The 14636-nt window shown below is 38.4% G+C and overlaps 2 protein-coding genes across 2 annotated transcripts; one reads left to right on the top strand and one right to left on the bottom strand.

Annotated features, from left to right (window-relative positions):
* Positions 1-239: 239 nt before the first annotated feature.
* Positions 240-2386, top strand: LOC149383163 (ARM repeat superfamily protein). The gene has a single exon (XM_089629428.1). The coding sequence runs from the start codon at positions 379-381 to the stop codon at positions 2047-2049; it is 1671 nt and encodes a 556-aa protein (XP_089485554.1). The 5' UTR covers positions 240-378; the 3' UTR covers positions 2050-2386.
* An 8299-nt stretch (positions 2387-10685) lies between these two features.
* LOC149383162 (CASP-like protein 1F1) lies at positions 10686-11804 on the bottom strand. Its single transcript, XM_089629430.1, has 3 exons — positions 11519-11804; positions 11326-11449; positions 10686-11088 (listed from the first exon to the last, which is right to left on the bottom strand). The coding sequence occupies exons 1-3, from the start codon at positions 11722-11724 to the stop codon at positions 10867-10869; spliced, it is 552 nt and encodes a 183-aa protein (XP_089485556.1). The 5' UTR covers positions 11725-11804; the 3' UTR covers positions 10686-10866.
* Positions 11805-14636: the final 2832 nt, after the last annotated feature.

The raw sequence follows: 14636 nt of genomic DNA, 5'->3' as shown, positions 1-14636 counted from the left end.
TTGAGTAATTGTTAAAAATTTACGTAATTGTTAAACTGATTAAACATTCGAGATTTAAGTCAATAATTGTAATGTTAATTGAATATCTATTAGCAGGGAAATTAAGAGGAAGAAACGTAATATGTGAGGTGGAGTAAGCGAGGGAAACACGCTCCGGTGCTTCGCGCGTGATTCGATGCCACGTCGTCGTATCAGTCTCTCTCTCTCTGTGACAACATTTTCATTTTCTCATTATTTCTTTCTTCAATACGTTAAAACACTCTCAAAGTCTCTGCTTTCTCCTTTATCTCTCTCTTTCTCCTTTTCGCTCCTTTGCGATTGGACTTCCTGTTAAGAGAAAGGGAAAGAAAAGAGGAAAGAATTAAGGAATCAAAAGCCATGAAAGTTTCTGAGGAAGATCCGATCGGAGTTTCGAATGGGCTCTTGGCGTCGCTGTACTCGGAGATCGCTTCGGTTCAGACCTTCAAAGCGAAGTGGAGTCTGGTCAAGTCGAAGCTCGACGAAATACGATCTCAGCTCGCCGAGTTCTCCGAGTCCCCGAGCTCCGAGGTACTTCTAAACCCTATCTCCTCCGACCTAGTCTCTGCCCTAGGGAACGTGCTCAGAGACGCCGTCGCGCTCGCCGGAAAGTGCCAGAGCTCGAGCTTCGCCGACGGGAAGCTCAGGACGCAGAGCGAGATCGATTCCGTCATCGCGAGGCTCGACCGCGCGGCGAGGGACGGCGAGATTCTGATCCGGAGCGGGATTCTCAGCGACGCCGCGGTTTCTTCGTCGGCGTCGCGGCGAGAGGCGGCGAGGTCCGAATCGAGAAGTTTGGTGACTCGGCTTCAGATCGGAGCTCCGGAGGCGAAGAGCTCCGCCATGGACGCTCTGCTTCGAGTCCTCGGCGAGGACGACAAGAACGTCGTGATCGCCGTCGCTCAGGGAGTGGTTCCGGCGGTGGTCCGGACCCTAGACTCGCCGGGATCGTCGCCGGAGATGAAGGAGAAGGCCGTGGCGGCGATCGCTAGGGTTTCAATCGTCGAGAGCGGAAAGCAAGTCCTTATCGCAGAAGGCTTGTCTTTACTAAATCACCTACTAAGGGTTTTGGACTCCGGAAGCGGATTCAGCAAAGAAAAATCTTGTATCGCCCTCCAAGCCCTAACATTTTCCCGCGAGAACGCCAGAGCGATTGGATCCAGAGGTGGAATTTTGTCTCTGCTCGAGATTTGCCGTTCTGGGACTCCCGGCTCTCAGGCCTCAGCCGCCGGAGTCCTCCGAAACCTCGCTGCATTTCCAGAGATCAAAGAAAACTTCGTCGAAGAAAATGGCATTGTAGTCCTCGTAGCCCTAGCGAGCTCAGGGACCGCCATGGCACAGGAGAATTCAATTGCTTGTCTCTGCAACCTAATCTCCGACGACGAAAGCCTCAAGCTCTCGCTAGTCAGAGAAAACGGAATCGAATGCCTGAAGAACTTCTGGGACTCGTCACCATCGCCGAACAGCCTCGAAGTCGCCGTCGAGCTTCTCCGTAACCTGGCGACAATCTCTCCGGTGGCCGACGAGCTCATCTCCTACGGATTCATCCCGAGAACCGCGGCGGCTCTAACGAGCAATGTAATGGGAGCGAGAATCTCCGCTGCCAAAGCCGTGTATGAGCTCGGAGCGATTGGAGGCTCGAGGGCCAGGAAGGAGATCGGAGAGAGCGGCTGCGTCGGAGCTCTGATAAAGATGCTTGACGGAAAAGCCGCGGAGGAGAAGGAGGCCGCCGCAAAGGCTCTGTCGGCGCTGATGCAGTTCGCCGGAAACAGGAAGGTTCTCCGGCGAGACGAGAAGGGGATAGTGAGCCTGGTTCAGCTTCTCGACCCGTCGAGCTCCTCCTCCGACAAGAAGTACGCAGTGGCGGTTTTGGCGGCGGTTTCTCAGTCGAAGAAGTGCCGGAGAGAGATGGTGGCCGCCGGAGCCGGGGCGTATTTGCAGAGACTCGTCGAGACGAACGTCGAGGGCTCGAAGAAGCTCTTGGACTGCCTTGAGCGCGGCAAATTATGGGGAGTTTTCGGAAGAGCTTGATTGATTTGATCAGACGAAATAAACAAAGGGTATAGAAAGAAACACACTAGAGATGAATTTGGTGATTCTGTTTGTATAATGCTTGGGTTTTTTTTTTTTTTTTTTTTTTTTTAAGATTTTTTGTTCATATAATTGCTTTGATATTTGTTGTTGTGGTAGAGAAAATTGATGTTAGAAGTTTGGTTCTGTGCAGAGAGACGAGTTTTTTTAGGTTTTGGTCACCTAACTGTTTTAATGAATCCTGTTGCTAACTAGCATTTTATTTTTTCTTGTTCTTGTATGGACTCATCTCCATAAACTACTGAATAGAAGCACACACTTGTTTTTGTTGTTTGATATTTCTTTTTCCTTTTTGCAAGATTTTGGATTCTTTTGTTCTTGCAGTAGAGAAATTGATATTAGCAGCACAGAGAATTGTATTGACTTGTATCAGAAACTACTATTAGATACACCTTAGAGATGTGAACTCTAATTATCTTTGTATTCAGTCCAATTCAAGATAAAGAAAAGGCCTTCAAAACATTTCTGAATGCATGTATGCCTGGCTGATCAAGTGGGAATAGTGTCTCGATTTACTCAATAATGGCTTGAAGCTTTTGAGCCATTGATTTATTAAGAGTAAATACAGTACAATCCCTAATTAATTTGGTTGTTGTAACTTGAAAATGCACCCAACAATGCACATATCTTTAGGCAGTTATGGACCCAAAACCACGTGCACATACACCGTCTATTAACTCTTAAACTCTAATACACACCCATATTTTATCCTCAATTAGCACTTTTTTTTTATTTTTGCTTTTCCTACTTGATGTTGATGGAATTTCAATGATTTGCCATATTATTGTATCGACAGCAATGTGACGGCTACATGCATATATATATTATGAAGAGTGAGATATGGAGTTTAACATATTATTTTTAAAAATATCGAGTTTGTACCATCTGTTTAATTAAAATAATAAAAAAAATTAGGAAAATAGCCAATTGAAACGTTTAATATTGTTAAATAGCTAACGTTTAGTAAATCTTAGATAAATAATTATAAATAATGACGTATCCTAACATGAGGTGACTATTTATCTAAGATTTACGTTTATAAATACATGAAAATGATTATTTAGCAATGTCAAACGCTAAAGTTAATTATTTTCCTGATGGATCTTTAAAGTAACAAGATTATACCTTAAAATTAAGGTTTAAAATCTCGGGGGAACCGGTCGGTTCCCTTCCGAGAATCGGAAAAGGGAGGGGTTCCAGTATAGTTCCTTACCAAATCAGAGTTTTTACGGAGAATCGGGGTAAACCTAACGGGAAGCGAACTGCTTTCCGAACACGGCCAAATCTTGCGAGTTTTGAATACTTCCGAACTTCGCCACATTCATTTTTTTTTGTTACCGCCGAAATATGTAAATAAACTTCCAATAAAAATTGGAGAGCTTCAATGGTGATTTTAAAAGTAGTTTTGAGGAAGAAGATGAAGTGATAAGAGGAGAGAGTAAATTTGGGCCCACTTAATTTTTTTTTTAATTTTAAAAGCTGAATTGTGTACTTTACTTTTGAGTTTTGAGTATGTGTATATATATATATATATATATAAAGGTTTTTCCATTTGTTCTCTTTTATTTATTCCTTATTCTTGTATTTTTTATTCATTAATTTTTTTTTATTTTTCTTAACTTGGCTAAGTATAATTCACATTGACAAATTTGATTATTATAAAGAATTAAAGACATTTTTGGCCCCTCGTCTTCGACCTCTTTAACAACTTGGTCTCTGATTAAAAAAACTTACAATCTTGGTCCATTATGATCAGCCAATTTTCATATTTGGTACTTCTGTTAATTTTTCTGTCAAAATTGACAGAAACTCATCACGTGCAAGTCACGTGTGCGAATTGTGAAGGGTAATTATGTCTCACCAATATTTCATTTCATTTAATTTAATTTAAGAATTTCAGAGTAAATAAAGGAACAAACATGGATGCTTACCTGTGTGGCTCCGCCGTTTCCCTTCCGCCGACCGTCGAAGCTCCAGAACGACAGCTCCACCGCGAGGCTCGCCAGCACGTACACCCTCCCCGCCGCGGAGCACGCCGCCACCACGCACCCGCCGTCGGGAACGCACCGGCTCCGGAGCCACGCGCCGGCCTCCACGTCGAACAGGTCCATCGACCCAGCGTACACGGCGAAGATGGTGGGTCCGACGGCGCAGATCCGGGCATGCAGCGGGGCGGCGGCGAGGAAGGCGAGAGGTTCCATGGGGATATTATATATCTACCCATTGTACTGGTTACATAGGACTCTTCTTGCCGTCTTTGGCTGTAGCATCGGAGCCCCAAGAACGCGATCCCGCGCTCGGAACGGCATGCTCAGCCAATTTGCTTCCCCCGATATCGATCTGCTTGGGTACCGAGGAGGTTCCAATGAAGCTCTCGTCTAGGCTCTGATGGTGCGGAATGGTGGGCCTTATTGCAGGGCCTGGCTGGTGAAAGAGCTGGTTGGTGTTTCGTTGCATTGACACCGCACAATCGGGAGCCCCGTTGACCGAGGGAACACCTGCAGCCGCAAGATTCGACACCGCCAAAAGCAATGGGTTGATTCCCGTTACTCTCTTCACCGTCTCTTCCGCCATTTTCACCTACAAAATATTTTTTTTTTAAATATATATCACCAAGTCTCTATGCTATGTTTGAAAACCGAAAATCTTAATCTATTGTGTTTGGAAGTCAGTTTTTCTTTTTCTTTTTTAGGCAAATCGAGTAAAAAACCGAAATATCCACATGTGTGAATTTGCTTTGATTTTCATTTTATACACATTTTTCCAGAGGAGATGAAATATCAATTTTAGCTCAAATTTTCTCCCAGTGTTTCTTTCCCCCGCTTTTCCAGATTTTTAAGGTTTCATACACATACCATTGAGACATTTTGTTTTGAAATTGGATAGACATTGTTTCCCTTAAGAGATTTCTTCTCTGAACCGTCTGGATAACGACATTTGAAGAACCATTTGTAACTGGCTAATATATATAAATCACAAGACATTTCGCTGTCTCTCTGGTGGTTGCGTCACTGGTAAAATCCGTAAATAAAGTGTACAAGTAATCAACACCAGGATCAGGTATTTTAAAACCATCGGTATAGATTGTGCATTTGTACATCCACATACATGGTTGTTTTCCCTTTCGGAGAGTGCCTCCGCCCCGCTGCATGCCCGGATCTGCGCCGTCGGACCCACCATCTTCGCCGTGTACGCTGGGTCGATGGACCTGTTCGACGTGGAGGCCGGCGCGTGGCTCCAGAGCCGGTGCATTCCCGACGGCGGGTGCGTGGTGGTGGCGTGCTCCGCGGCGGGGAGGGTGTACGTGCTGGCGAGCCACGCGGTGGAGCTGTCGTTCTGGAGCTTCAATGGTCGGCGGAGCCACACAGGTAAGCATCCATGTTTGTTCCTTTATTTACTCTGAAATTCTTAAATTAAATTAAATGAAATGAAATATTGGTGAGACATAATTACCCTTCACAATTCGCACACGTGACTTGCACGTGATGAGTTTCTGCCAATTTTGACAGAAAAATTAACAGAAGTACCAAATATGAAAATTGGCTGATCATAATGGGCCAAGATTGTAAGTTTTTTTAATCAGGGACCAAATTGTTAAAGAGGTCAAAGACGAGGGGCCAAAAATGTCTTTAATTCTATTATAAACTCTTAACTTTTTTTTTATCTAATTATTTAACAATATAATAATTAATTATCAAATATAAAATAAAAATTATATCATGTGTGATCATTTAACTTTAGAAGATTGATAAAAATATTTAAATATAACCGATTCGATATTAATAATATTTAATATACCTTATATTATTATTATTCTTATATATGGCTTGTGTTATAATGTAATGAAGATATCGTATATTATTTCATTTCTATCTTATGTTATGTATGATTTTTTATAAATATTTGTTCACTAGATATCGTCTCGGTAAGTCCGGTATTTGTCGGTAAACCACGTCGATAACAGTAAGTTAATCAATACGGTTTATCCTTACTCTCACTGGATACCTCGATAAACCAAGGGTATCTCCCGGTAACCCAGTAAAATCTGTGTCCAGGGGTACAGTATCGGTAACGGTATTCGAATCCTTGCTTAAAATAGATAACAGTGCAATAAAAATATTTTCTTTTGTTGACTTTTCATTAATGTTGACTCTGATATTTATATGTAAACCTCATTTTACCCTTATTCATTCGCGCCCTATATGTAATTTATTTAAAAATGAAAAAAAAACAAACAACAATCTCTGAATTTAGAACGCAGACACATAAAAGAGATAAAAATCGACAGTCGATAGTCATCAAAATCACTGATTCGAGCGTGAAATCCAAGACATAAATGGCTATTTTTTATTTCAAAATTCGGAATTTAAGAGTTAGAGTACTAGTTTGGGGTTTGGTTCGGTTTATTATATTAGAGTCAATATCAATGCAAAGTCAATAAAAATGTAGATTTGTTGCGCTGTTATCTATTTTAGGGTATAATTTCGTCATTTTAAGTAAACAGAAGATATAAATTTGACATTTTTGAAAATTAAATAATAAACTCGACATTTTACTCAAATACAACGCATATATGTGTTATTTTTCTAAATAATTAAAAAAAAATGATGTCCATCGGAGTGCATATGACACTAATATAGATTAACACTCTCTATGACATCAGTGCTCAAATTTAAGGTAAACTGAAAAAAATACTCAATTTTTTCGTAGAAAACTATTTTATCTTTTAAAGTGTGCAAATTAGTATTTTGAACAAAATTAAACTACCTTCCTTTTTTTAACTCTGCCAATTTATACCCTCACGTTTCATATATATATATATATATATATATATATTAAAGTATTCCCAGTTCCATAATTTTATTACATGATATAATACCTTTTTGAGGGAAATAAAGTTTAAAGTCAAGTAATTATAAATTTAAATTAAAAACAATGTTATTTTCTAGAGAGTAAAATTATAGTGTAGTATAAATTTGCAGAAACTTGAGTAGCGCGAGTATAAATTCCTTTTCCTACCATTAAAAGTGAGGTATAATTTATCAAAACTAGAAAAAGTGACTCCATATGCTAGCTAAGTTTGTTGGTTTCATTTAACTTCTTATCTGTGATCATATAAGATAGAGAGAAAAGAAAGAATTGGATAAAACCATGTGGGTTTGTTGCTGAGCATGTGCTTTTGTTCCTTAGCCTTTCCCCAAATTTGCACTGCTCTCTCTTGGCTTGGCTTCTACCGACACACACAGAAAAGGGCCTACTTGTTTTGCCCTTCTAAATTCACATTTTATTTTAATATATATATATATATATATATATATATATATGAATACGTGTGTGTATTGTATGACAGTGAAGTGTGTAAAAATATAAGTCTCTGTCTTTCCTTTGGCCTTAGCCAAAGTTGGACTTTCTTAGAAGGTTAGACTAACTACCTTTGTGAATTGGAAGAACTTTGTGGTTTTATTTTTTGTTTTTAGTTTAGTTTATGTACATTGTCAATTTTGTTGGTGTAAAAGTCCAAATGACAGCTCCGAGAGCTTTTAAGGATTTGGTAGTCTTTTTTTTTTTTGTTTTGTTTCTTTCTTTATCATTCTTTATTCTTCTGTAGAATCTGATATTTTTAATGGGATTGTTCTTTGGCAGAGAGGCATAAGAGTTCACGAAAGCGTGTTATGAATAATTTCGTCAATGATAATACGGTATTATTAATACCCCACTGCCACGGGGTCATAATAAACCGTTGGGGGATTCTTTTTGGTTTGATATGATTTGGAATATGAAAACAAAGAAACTTCACAAAATTTCTTTACAGCAAATGCAAGGAAAAATGAGGCAACTGTGTGTCGCGATATCCTCTTAATATTGAATAACAATCCTTCTAGTTTTAAAATACACCTAAAAGTAATTAGATAGTGTTGTCGGTCATTTTCGAAAATATTAAATGTTTAGTGACATGTAAGAGATTATATGTCAAAGCCCAAATGAAGCCCACAAAAAAGCCCGATTCAAATTCACGAATGTAAAAAAATCCATCCAAAACGGGCCCACAAAGAAAGACAAAAAAAATTATGAAAATGACAAAAATGTCCCTGGCACGTCGCGCCCTCACATTGCGCACCGTGCCAACGAGAAAACAGGTGAACTTGTGCGCGGCCTTTGCCAATCTGACTTTGAAGGCTTTTTTTCAGCCATCCAATCACTATAAATAGACTCCTCTCCCAGAGAGGAAAAATGTACACAATTCTTTCTAAACACAATCACTCGATTCCAGAATCGTGAAATGCTGCCAAGAACTCTCCGCACTTGCTTTCACTCTGATCGAGTTCGATTCTCTCAAATATTATAAAAAAATAACGGTATCCATACCTCACGCATAGTAATCAGACTAATGTTGAGCGTCGGAGCGCGCGTGCTTTTGCGCTCCTCTAAGTTTATTTTCTTCTTATTTTTAGATTTCCGCAACGAACGAAGAGCATTCTTGAGTTAGAATAGCGACACTCGAGACTTTCGACTTTCGCATACGCGGCTCGGGCCCTGACAAGAGTGTGAATCACAACATGATCAGAACAACAACATGATCGGTAAAAAAAAAAAAAAAAATAGACAAGAGTGTGAATCACGGTGCAATGACACATAAAGGCCAAATGACAGCTATGTATATTCTACAACATAATATTTGCATACAATTTATGGAGGGAACCAAGGATGTTTGGCAAAGGAAAAACAAATTAAATAATACAATACTAGATGAAGAAGGAGTTACCTTCCATAGCTTCTTCTTTTCGAACTAAAATTAAAAAAAAAAAACTAAAATGTTTTTTATTTTACTTATTTTTATTTTTTATTTTTTGCAGTTTAATTAAAGTTGTTGTTGTTGTGTGTTTTTTTTTTTTTTTTTTTTTTTTTTTACATGTTTACGGTTTCAATTATAATAAGAGCAAAATCGTCTAAGAACTTAAGAAAAAAAAAGGAAAAAGAAAAAGAGAGAGATATTTATGAAGGATTTGAAAATATGAGATATTCTTAGAATTACCATCTTCAACGAGGTATTTGTTTAACTCTCCTAAAATTTAATAAGACGACGATGAAGGTCGAATGAGGATAGGGTGCAATGTTGGGTAAGCCATCAGTTTTTTTTTATTTTTTATTCTTTTATTTAAATTTTAGTTTCCGGTTGTATTATGGTTTGAATTTTATTTTGTTTGTGTTGCTTTTGTCAGATTTTAGATGGACTACCCAGCATTCAATATCTTCACAAAGTAGTACTAATACCTCAATAAAAGAGTAATCTTAGAGTTCTTTCAATACAGATTAAAGAATGGTCCTTTGCTTGGTCGATGGGCTCCGATTAAATGAATTTATCCAGAAATCTCCATAGGTAATTTTTTATGGCCTGATAAGAACTTGACTGTTAGTGTCTTGTCTTTTTTCCTTGTTCGGGAAGTCTACACACCATTGAGAACAGTTCTAACTAGTGCTAAATTAATTTGAATTAATTAAAAATCTGATTGCTCAAACGATACTACAGTTCTGATTTTTTTACGGTTCAATTGATTTCTCATAGAAAGAAAAGTGTGCTGTTTCAAGAAAGGAAACAAATAGAGCATGTAAAAATGACAGCACAATAACAACGAACGACAGCAAAATTAATAAATTTGCACAAGGAAAAATGACATTAGTTGTTTAACTCAATGCTCATATTTACGTACACTAAAAAGAGGTATTGGTTTAGCAACAAATATAAAATGAGGCATAAAAATCTATTGCTAAAATAATAAGGCAACCACGTCCAAATCTCAAATCTATTTGCATAAAACTACGGAAAAAAAAAATGACACCCAAAAGTTCAGAAAGTTGCATAAGACCATCTCCAATGCAAGCAATGAAAGTTGCTTTGTTGTTTATGTGTAGTAATGATTATGATATTATAGTCACTTTTGACACTTGAGTGAGACCCAACTGAATTATAAAATATTATTTTTTAATACATGTAAAACAACTTTAGTTGCTTGTATTGGAAATGTTCTATAATGCATAAGTCACATTAATGCCATAAAAATCCTCTCTTACATTTTTTTTTCTCATCTTCCTTTTGTCTTCTTGATAACGTGAAGTAAACTGTGAATCTAAAACTTGCAAATAAATAAATGTTATAAATAATTCCCCCCTTCAAATTAAGGAGAATAAAGAAAGAAAAGACATATAATGTAATGATATCTCGGCATTTTCCATTAAAATTTTCAAAGTGAATTAAAAGAATTGTTGTCATTTTTGGTTGGGCGTTTTTATTTCAAAGAAAGTCAAGATCAATGGTTCTAATTTCCAACTCATCAGCACAAATATATATATAGTGGCCTCTCGTCATAAAATTTGTTTCTGGCAACATCTTTATTCATTAATTCTCTTACGTCTCTTCCCATATCAAACTAGTTTTTGGCTAATTCAACACATCACACTCACATCCTATTCATCTTTTTATTTTTCATTTTATTTTATTATATATAAATATATTTTCGAAAATTCACCAACCATGTTAAACCATAACGAAATTAGATTATATTATACAAAAAGTGCCCATATAATATTACACAACAAAAGCATATTCAAACCCCGAACATAAAAAAGTAAGGACTCGCTATCTTGCAACATTACACCCTCCTCAAATTTTTTTTTTTTTTTTCTTTGCCCATATATTACACATGAAAATGAAAACTAGCAAACAAAAACTAATTATAGACTTGTTTTTTCCTTCTTTTTCTAAACTTGAATTTGCCTGGCCTTGTTTGCCGAAATTATGGTGAGGACAAGATATATGATGACGGCGAGGTAAGAAAAGGTGACCGAAGTCGCGTTCTTCTTGCAATAGTAGTGAAAGTGGTCACAAATCGCCATCCAACCCGAGTGGCTATTCCCGTATTGCCCAACGTACCCTATCGCCGTTGCAGCCGTACATCCCGACAATACCATCAATAGTGCAAACTGCAAAAAATAAAATGAAATATTATCATTATTATCATATTTATATCTTTAACGTTGTATGGTTAATTTGATTACATCATCTTCAATTTTTTTTTAATTTTTTTTAATTTTAGATAATAAAAAAGGGTACTATTATATGAATAAAAAACTATATGACTTATTTGGTTTTTAGTTGAATTATTTATTCACTTTTGCATGGTCGGAGAAAAATAAAAGAAATAAAAATGAAAACGTTACCAAATCATGGAGGAACATGATGAAGAAGTTGGCGGGGTTGAAGAAGTAGCCACGGAAAAAGAAGAGGATGAATGTAGTTAAGATCGAGAAGGCACAAACAACCGCGTTTGCGAAAGCAAAATACCTATACCAAAATTAAAACTTTAAAGTTTATTTCTATAAATATTTTGTTGTTATATTAAATGATGTTTACTTGAAGGCCGGGGAATAGCTGTATCGAGCATCAAAAGTTATGCCAACAATCTCTATGGACTGCTTGGCTGTGATGACGATCCACGTCGCAGCCAATGTGGCCACAATGGCCATAATTCTGAGGCAAATTTGGGCCACGAAGAGAAGATCGTGTGTTTTTGGTTTTGGGGGCGGGTTTTGGTGGAACTTGGCCTCAGGATTCGACATCGTAATAAGATCTTTGGGAGAGAAAATGAAAATGGAAAGGAAATAATGAGAGAAGAAGAGAAAGAAAAGGTTTGAGAAGAGTAGAGAGTATGTGAGGATGTAAAGTTGTGAATGTCATTTATAGAGGAAGAAAATGAAAGAGTGAGAGAGTACTCTTTTGTTGAGCGTGATTACACTACTAAAAACATGTTTTGGCGAAAAAGATATACCTACTTTAGTGAATCTTGGATGTATCGGTTTCTTTACATCTTTATAAATTAATAAATAAATAAATAACAATTCTTGTACGAGTTTCGCTCTAGATAAGTGTGAGCCAGTGAATGAGTTTGACTAATTGAGATGTATATTGAAAATTTTGGCTTTTGTTTTCAGGTATTATATGTGATTTATATCACCCATTATTTTTTTTTAAAACCCGGATGGCCTTTTAATAAATTAAAGGGACTTAGCCATTGTGCATCGCTCAAAGTATTAGTGAAATTATAATCCAAGCATTTATTGAACTCTGATTTTGTCATTTAGTGAAGTACTCTATATTAGTATGAACATTGGATTTTGATTCATTGAAGTGTCAAATACCCTATATTATTATTAGTTTGCAACGTTATTATTTGGCACTAGTCGCGCAAAACCTGCTTGAATTACACGTATAGGTTATGCCATATTTATTATGATAAGATTGGTAACGGATTTTATTAATTCATCGAGTCATTTAGTAGTCGTAATAATAATAAGAAAAAAAAGTGTTGTTACTAGTGATTCCAAGTGTAAACTTATATGCATGGAACCATTTTAATAATTTATTTATTTACTTTCCTGTGAAGAATATAAAAATAATTAATTAAATAATCAAGGTTTTAAAGACAATACCCCATACTCACTTTGCTTTTATTCAAAACAGCCGAAGCTTGATATGGATAGCCAAACCATGATAATAACTTTTTCACTACGTGGGTCAATCCATGAAATTAATTATATCCCAACAACTATCTTTTGGGTTGAGCTTGGTAGATTAAAGAAAAAGCAAAGTTTTAGTTTCAATTCAAAGCCATGCCAAGGGAAGAAGATAGGTTGACACGACCAGTACGACAAGCTTCACATTAAAAACTGTTTTCGTCACTTTTGGAAAGTTAGAAACGTGTGGTTAGTTCTCTTGGTTTTATTGATACCAACCTAAAATAAAGAACTAAATATTTGTTACGGGATAAATTGGTCAGACTCCGACCTGGCTAGTCGGACTACCGAGCAGAAATACGAATCCAGCACCGGGCTCAGGTTAAGTAAACCCAAGGGTCATCCATTGAAAAGGAACGAACCGTTCATAAGTTAAGAACGAAACCCACCGATCAGAACTTCGAAGAGAAGAGAAGAACGTGGGTCAAAGACTAGTCAAAACTAATAGAAAACATGTTTCAAGCTATAAAACGCACACCTCGACGGTTCAGGAACCGCACGAGGAGCGTTAACCACCCACCTCCGAAAGAGGCGAAAGGCGGTTACCCATAACCGTCCAGAACGTGGGATTGATCACCCCACGTTCCTCAAAATAACCGTCAAAGACACGACCAGATGAGTATAAATAGAGGCAGCAACACAGAACGAGGGACGGACTTTTTTACGCACTTTCTTTCACTTAAAATCTCTAGAAAACATCGCTCTCTTGTATTAGATTCGTCTGTATAAAGAGAAAGTCTTGCCTAAATCACCTCTGTACTCGGAGGCCTTGTACTCGGAGTCAGTATATTTTCGTGAGATATTGTTGTACTAATTTTACAGGTCAACAGTTGGCGCTAGAAGGAGGGGGACAAGCTGAAGAATATGGCTAGTTCGTCCGCACCCGTGAACGCTGTCTCTAACCAGGAGACGGAGATAGAGCACCATAACCGCACCCTGCCTCTCACCTCGGAAGAAATAGCTGAACACCTTCCGGAGCCCAGCCTCGAAGAACAATTCAGACAGATGCAAGAGCGTCTCTCGGTCTTAGAGGCAAATAACAGGGACTTGAAGAGAAGGTTACAGGCAAAGAGGGTCACACTGCGAAGCGCGATAGTGATCCCAGATGAAGAACCCTCACACCGATCAGGGAAGGAACCCATCGGGCAAGATCCGCAGGTTAAGAAACCGCGGAAACATGCCAGAGATCGGTATGAGAGGATGGAAGATGTTTCTGAGTCCGATCAGGAGCAGTACAGTCAGGAAAAGATTCCTGATCGGTACCAGCCCGGCATGGACAAAGGACATTCAAGCACTTTCAGGCACAGCTTAGAAAGCTCGGAGACCGAAGACAGTGCAAGCACCAACAAAACAAACCTTAGAAGGTTGGAACGTCGGATTGAAGAGGTAGCTCTAGGTCAGAAGGAGTCTGTTCCGAAGGTTGGAGAAGCTATCTCCCCGTTCACGGCCCGCGTGTTAGAACACCCGTTGCCTGATCGGTTTAGAATGCCAAGCATCCCAGTATACGACGGAAAGACCGACCCGGGAGACCATATAGACACCTTTTCCTCTTGGATGCTGCTGCAAGGAGCCGGACCAGAAGTTATGTGCAGAGCCTTCTCTATCACTTTGACTGGCTCAACCAAAAGATGGTACAGAAAGCTAAAGCCAAACTCCATAGGATCCTGGAAACAGCTGTCCAGAAAATTCATGGAACAGTTTGTCGGTTCCAGTTCAGGGAAAACTCCCAAAGAAAGACTGCTGGCGGTAAGACAAGCCCATGACGAGTCTCTAAAAGATTTTATCAATCGATACTCGGAACAAGCACTTCAGGTTGATGATCTGAACGAAGACTTTAAGCTCTTCGGGATCTCTTCCGGCGTCCGAACAGAATCAGAATTCTGGTGGTCTCTTCAGAAGACTAGTCCAAAGGACTACAACGATTTCTTGAAGAGAGCTCAGAAATATATCAACGCGGA

Source organism: Urtica dioica, chromosome 10, assembly GCF_054948205.1.
Source record: "Urtica dioica subsp. dioica isolate 48M chromosome 10, U.dioica_male_clone48M_v1_H2, whole genome shotgun sequence".
In the NCBI taxonomy this organism is placed as follows: Eukaryota; Viridiplantae; Streptophyta; class Magnoliopsida; order Rosales; family Urticaceae; genus Urtica; species Urtica dioica.
The sequence above is the reverse complement of the archived record's forward strand: the minus strand, read 5'-3'. Positions and strand labels throughout refer to the sequence as shown.

Coding starts and splice junctions, on each gene's coding strand:
- LOC149383162 (XM_089629430.1), bottom strand. CDS start 11,724: ATGTCGAATCCTGAGGCCAAGTTCCACCAAAACCCGCCCCCAAAACCA. Junction 11,450..11,518: donor AGCTATTCCCCGGCCTTCAA/GTAAACATCATT, acceptor ATTTTGGTATAG/GTATTTTGCTTTCGCAAACG. Junction 11,089..11,325: donor TCATGTTCCTCCATGATTTG/GTAACGTTTTCA, acceptor TATTTTTTGCAG/TTTGCACTATTGATGGTATT.
- LOC149383163 (XM_089629428.1), top strand. CDS start 379: ATGAAAGTTTCTGAGGAAGATCCGATCGGAGTTTCGAATGGGCTCTTG.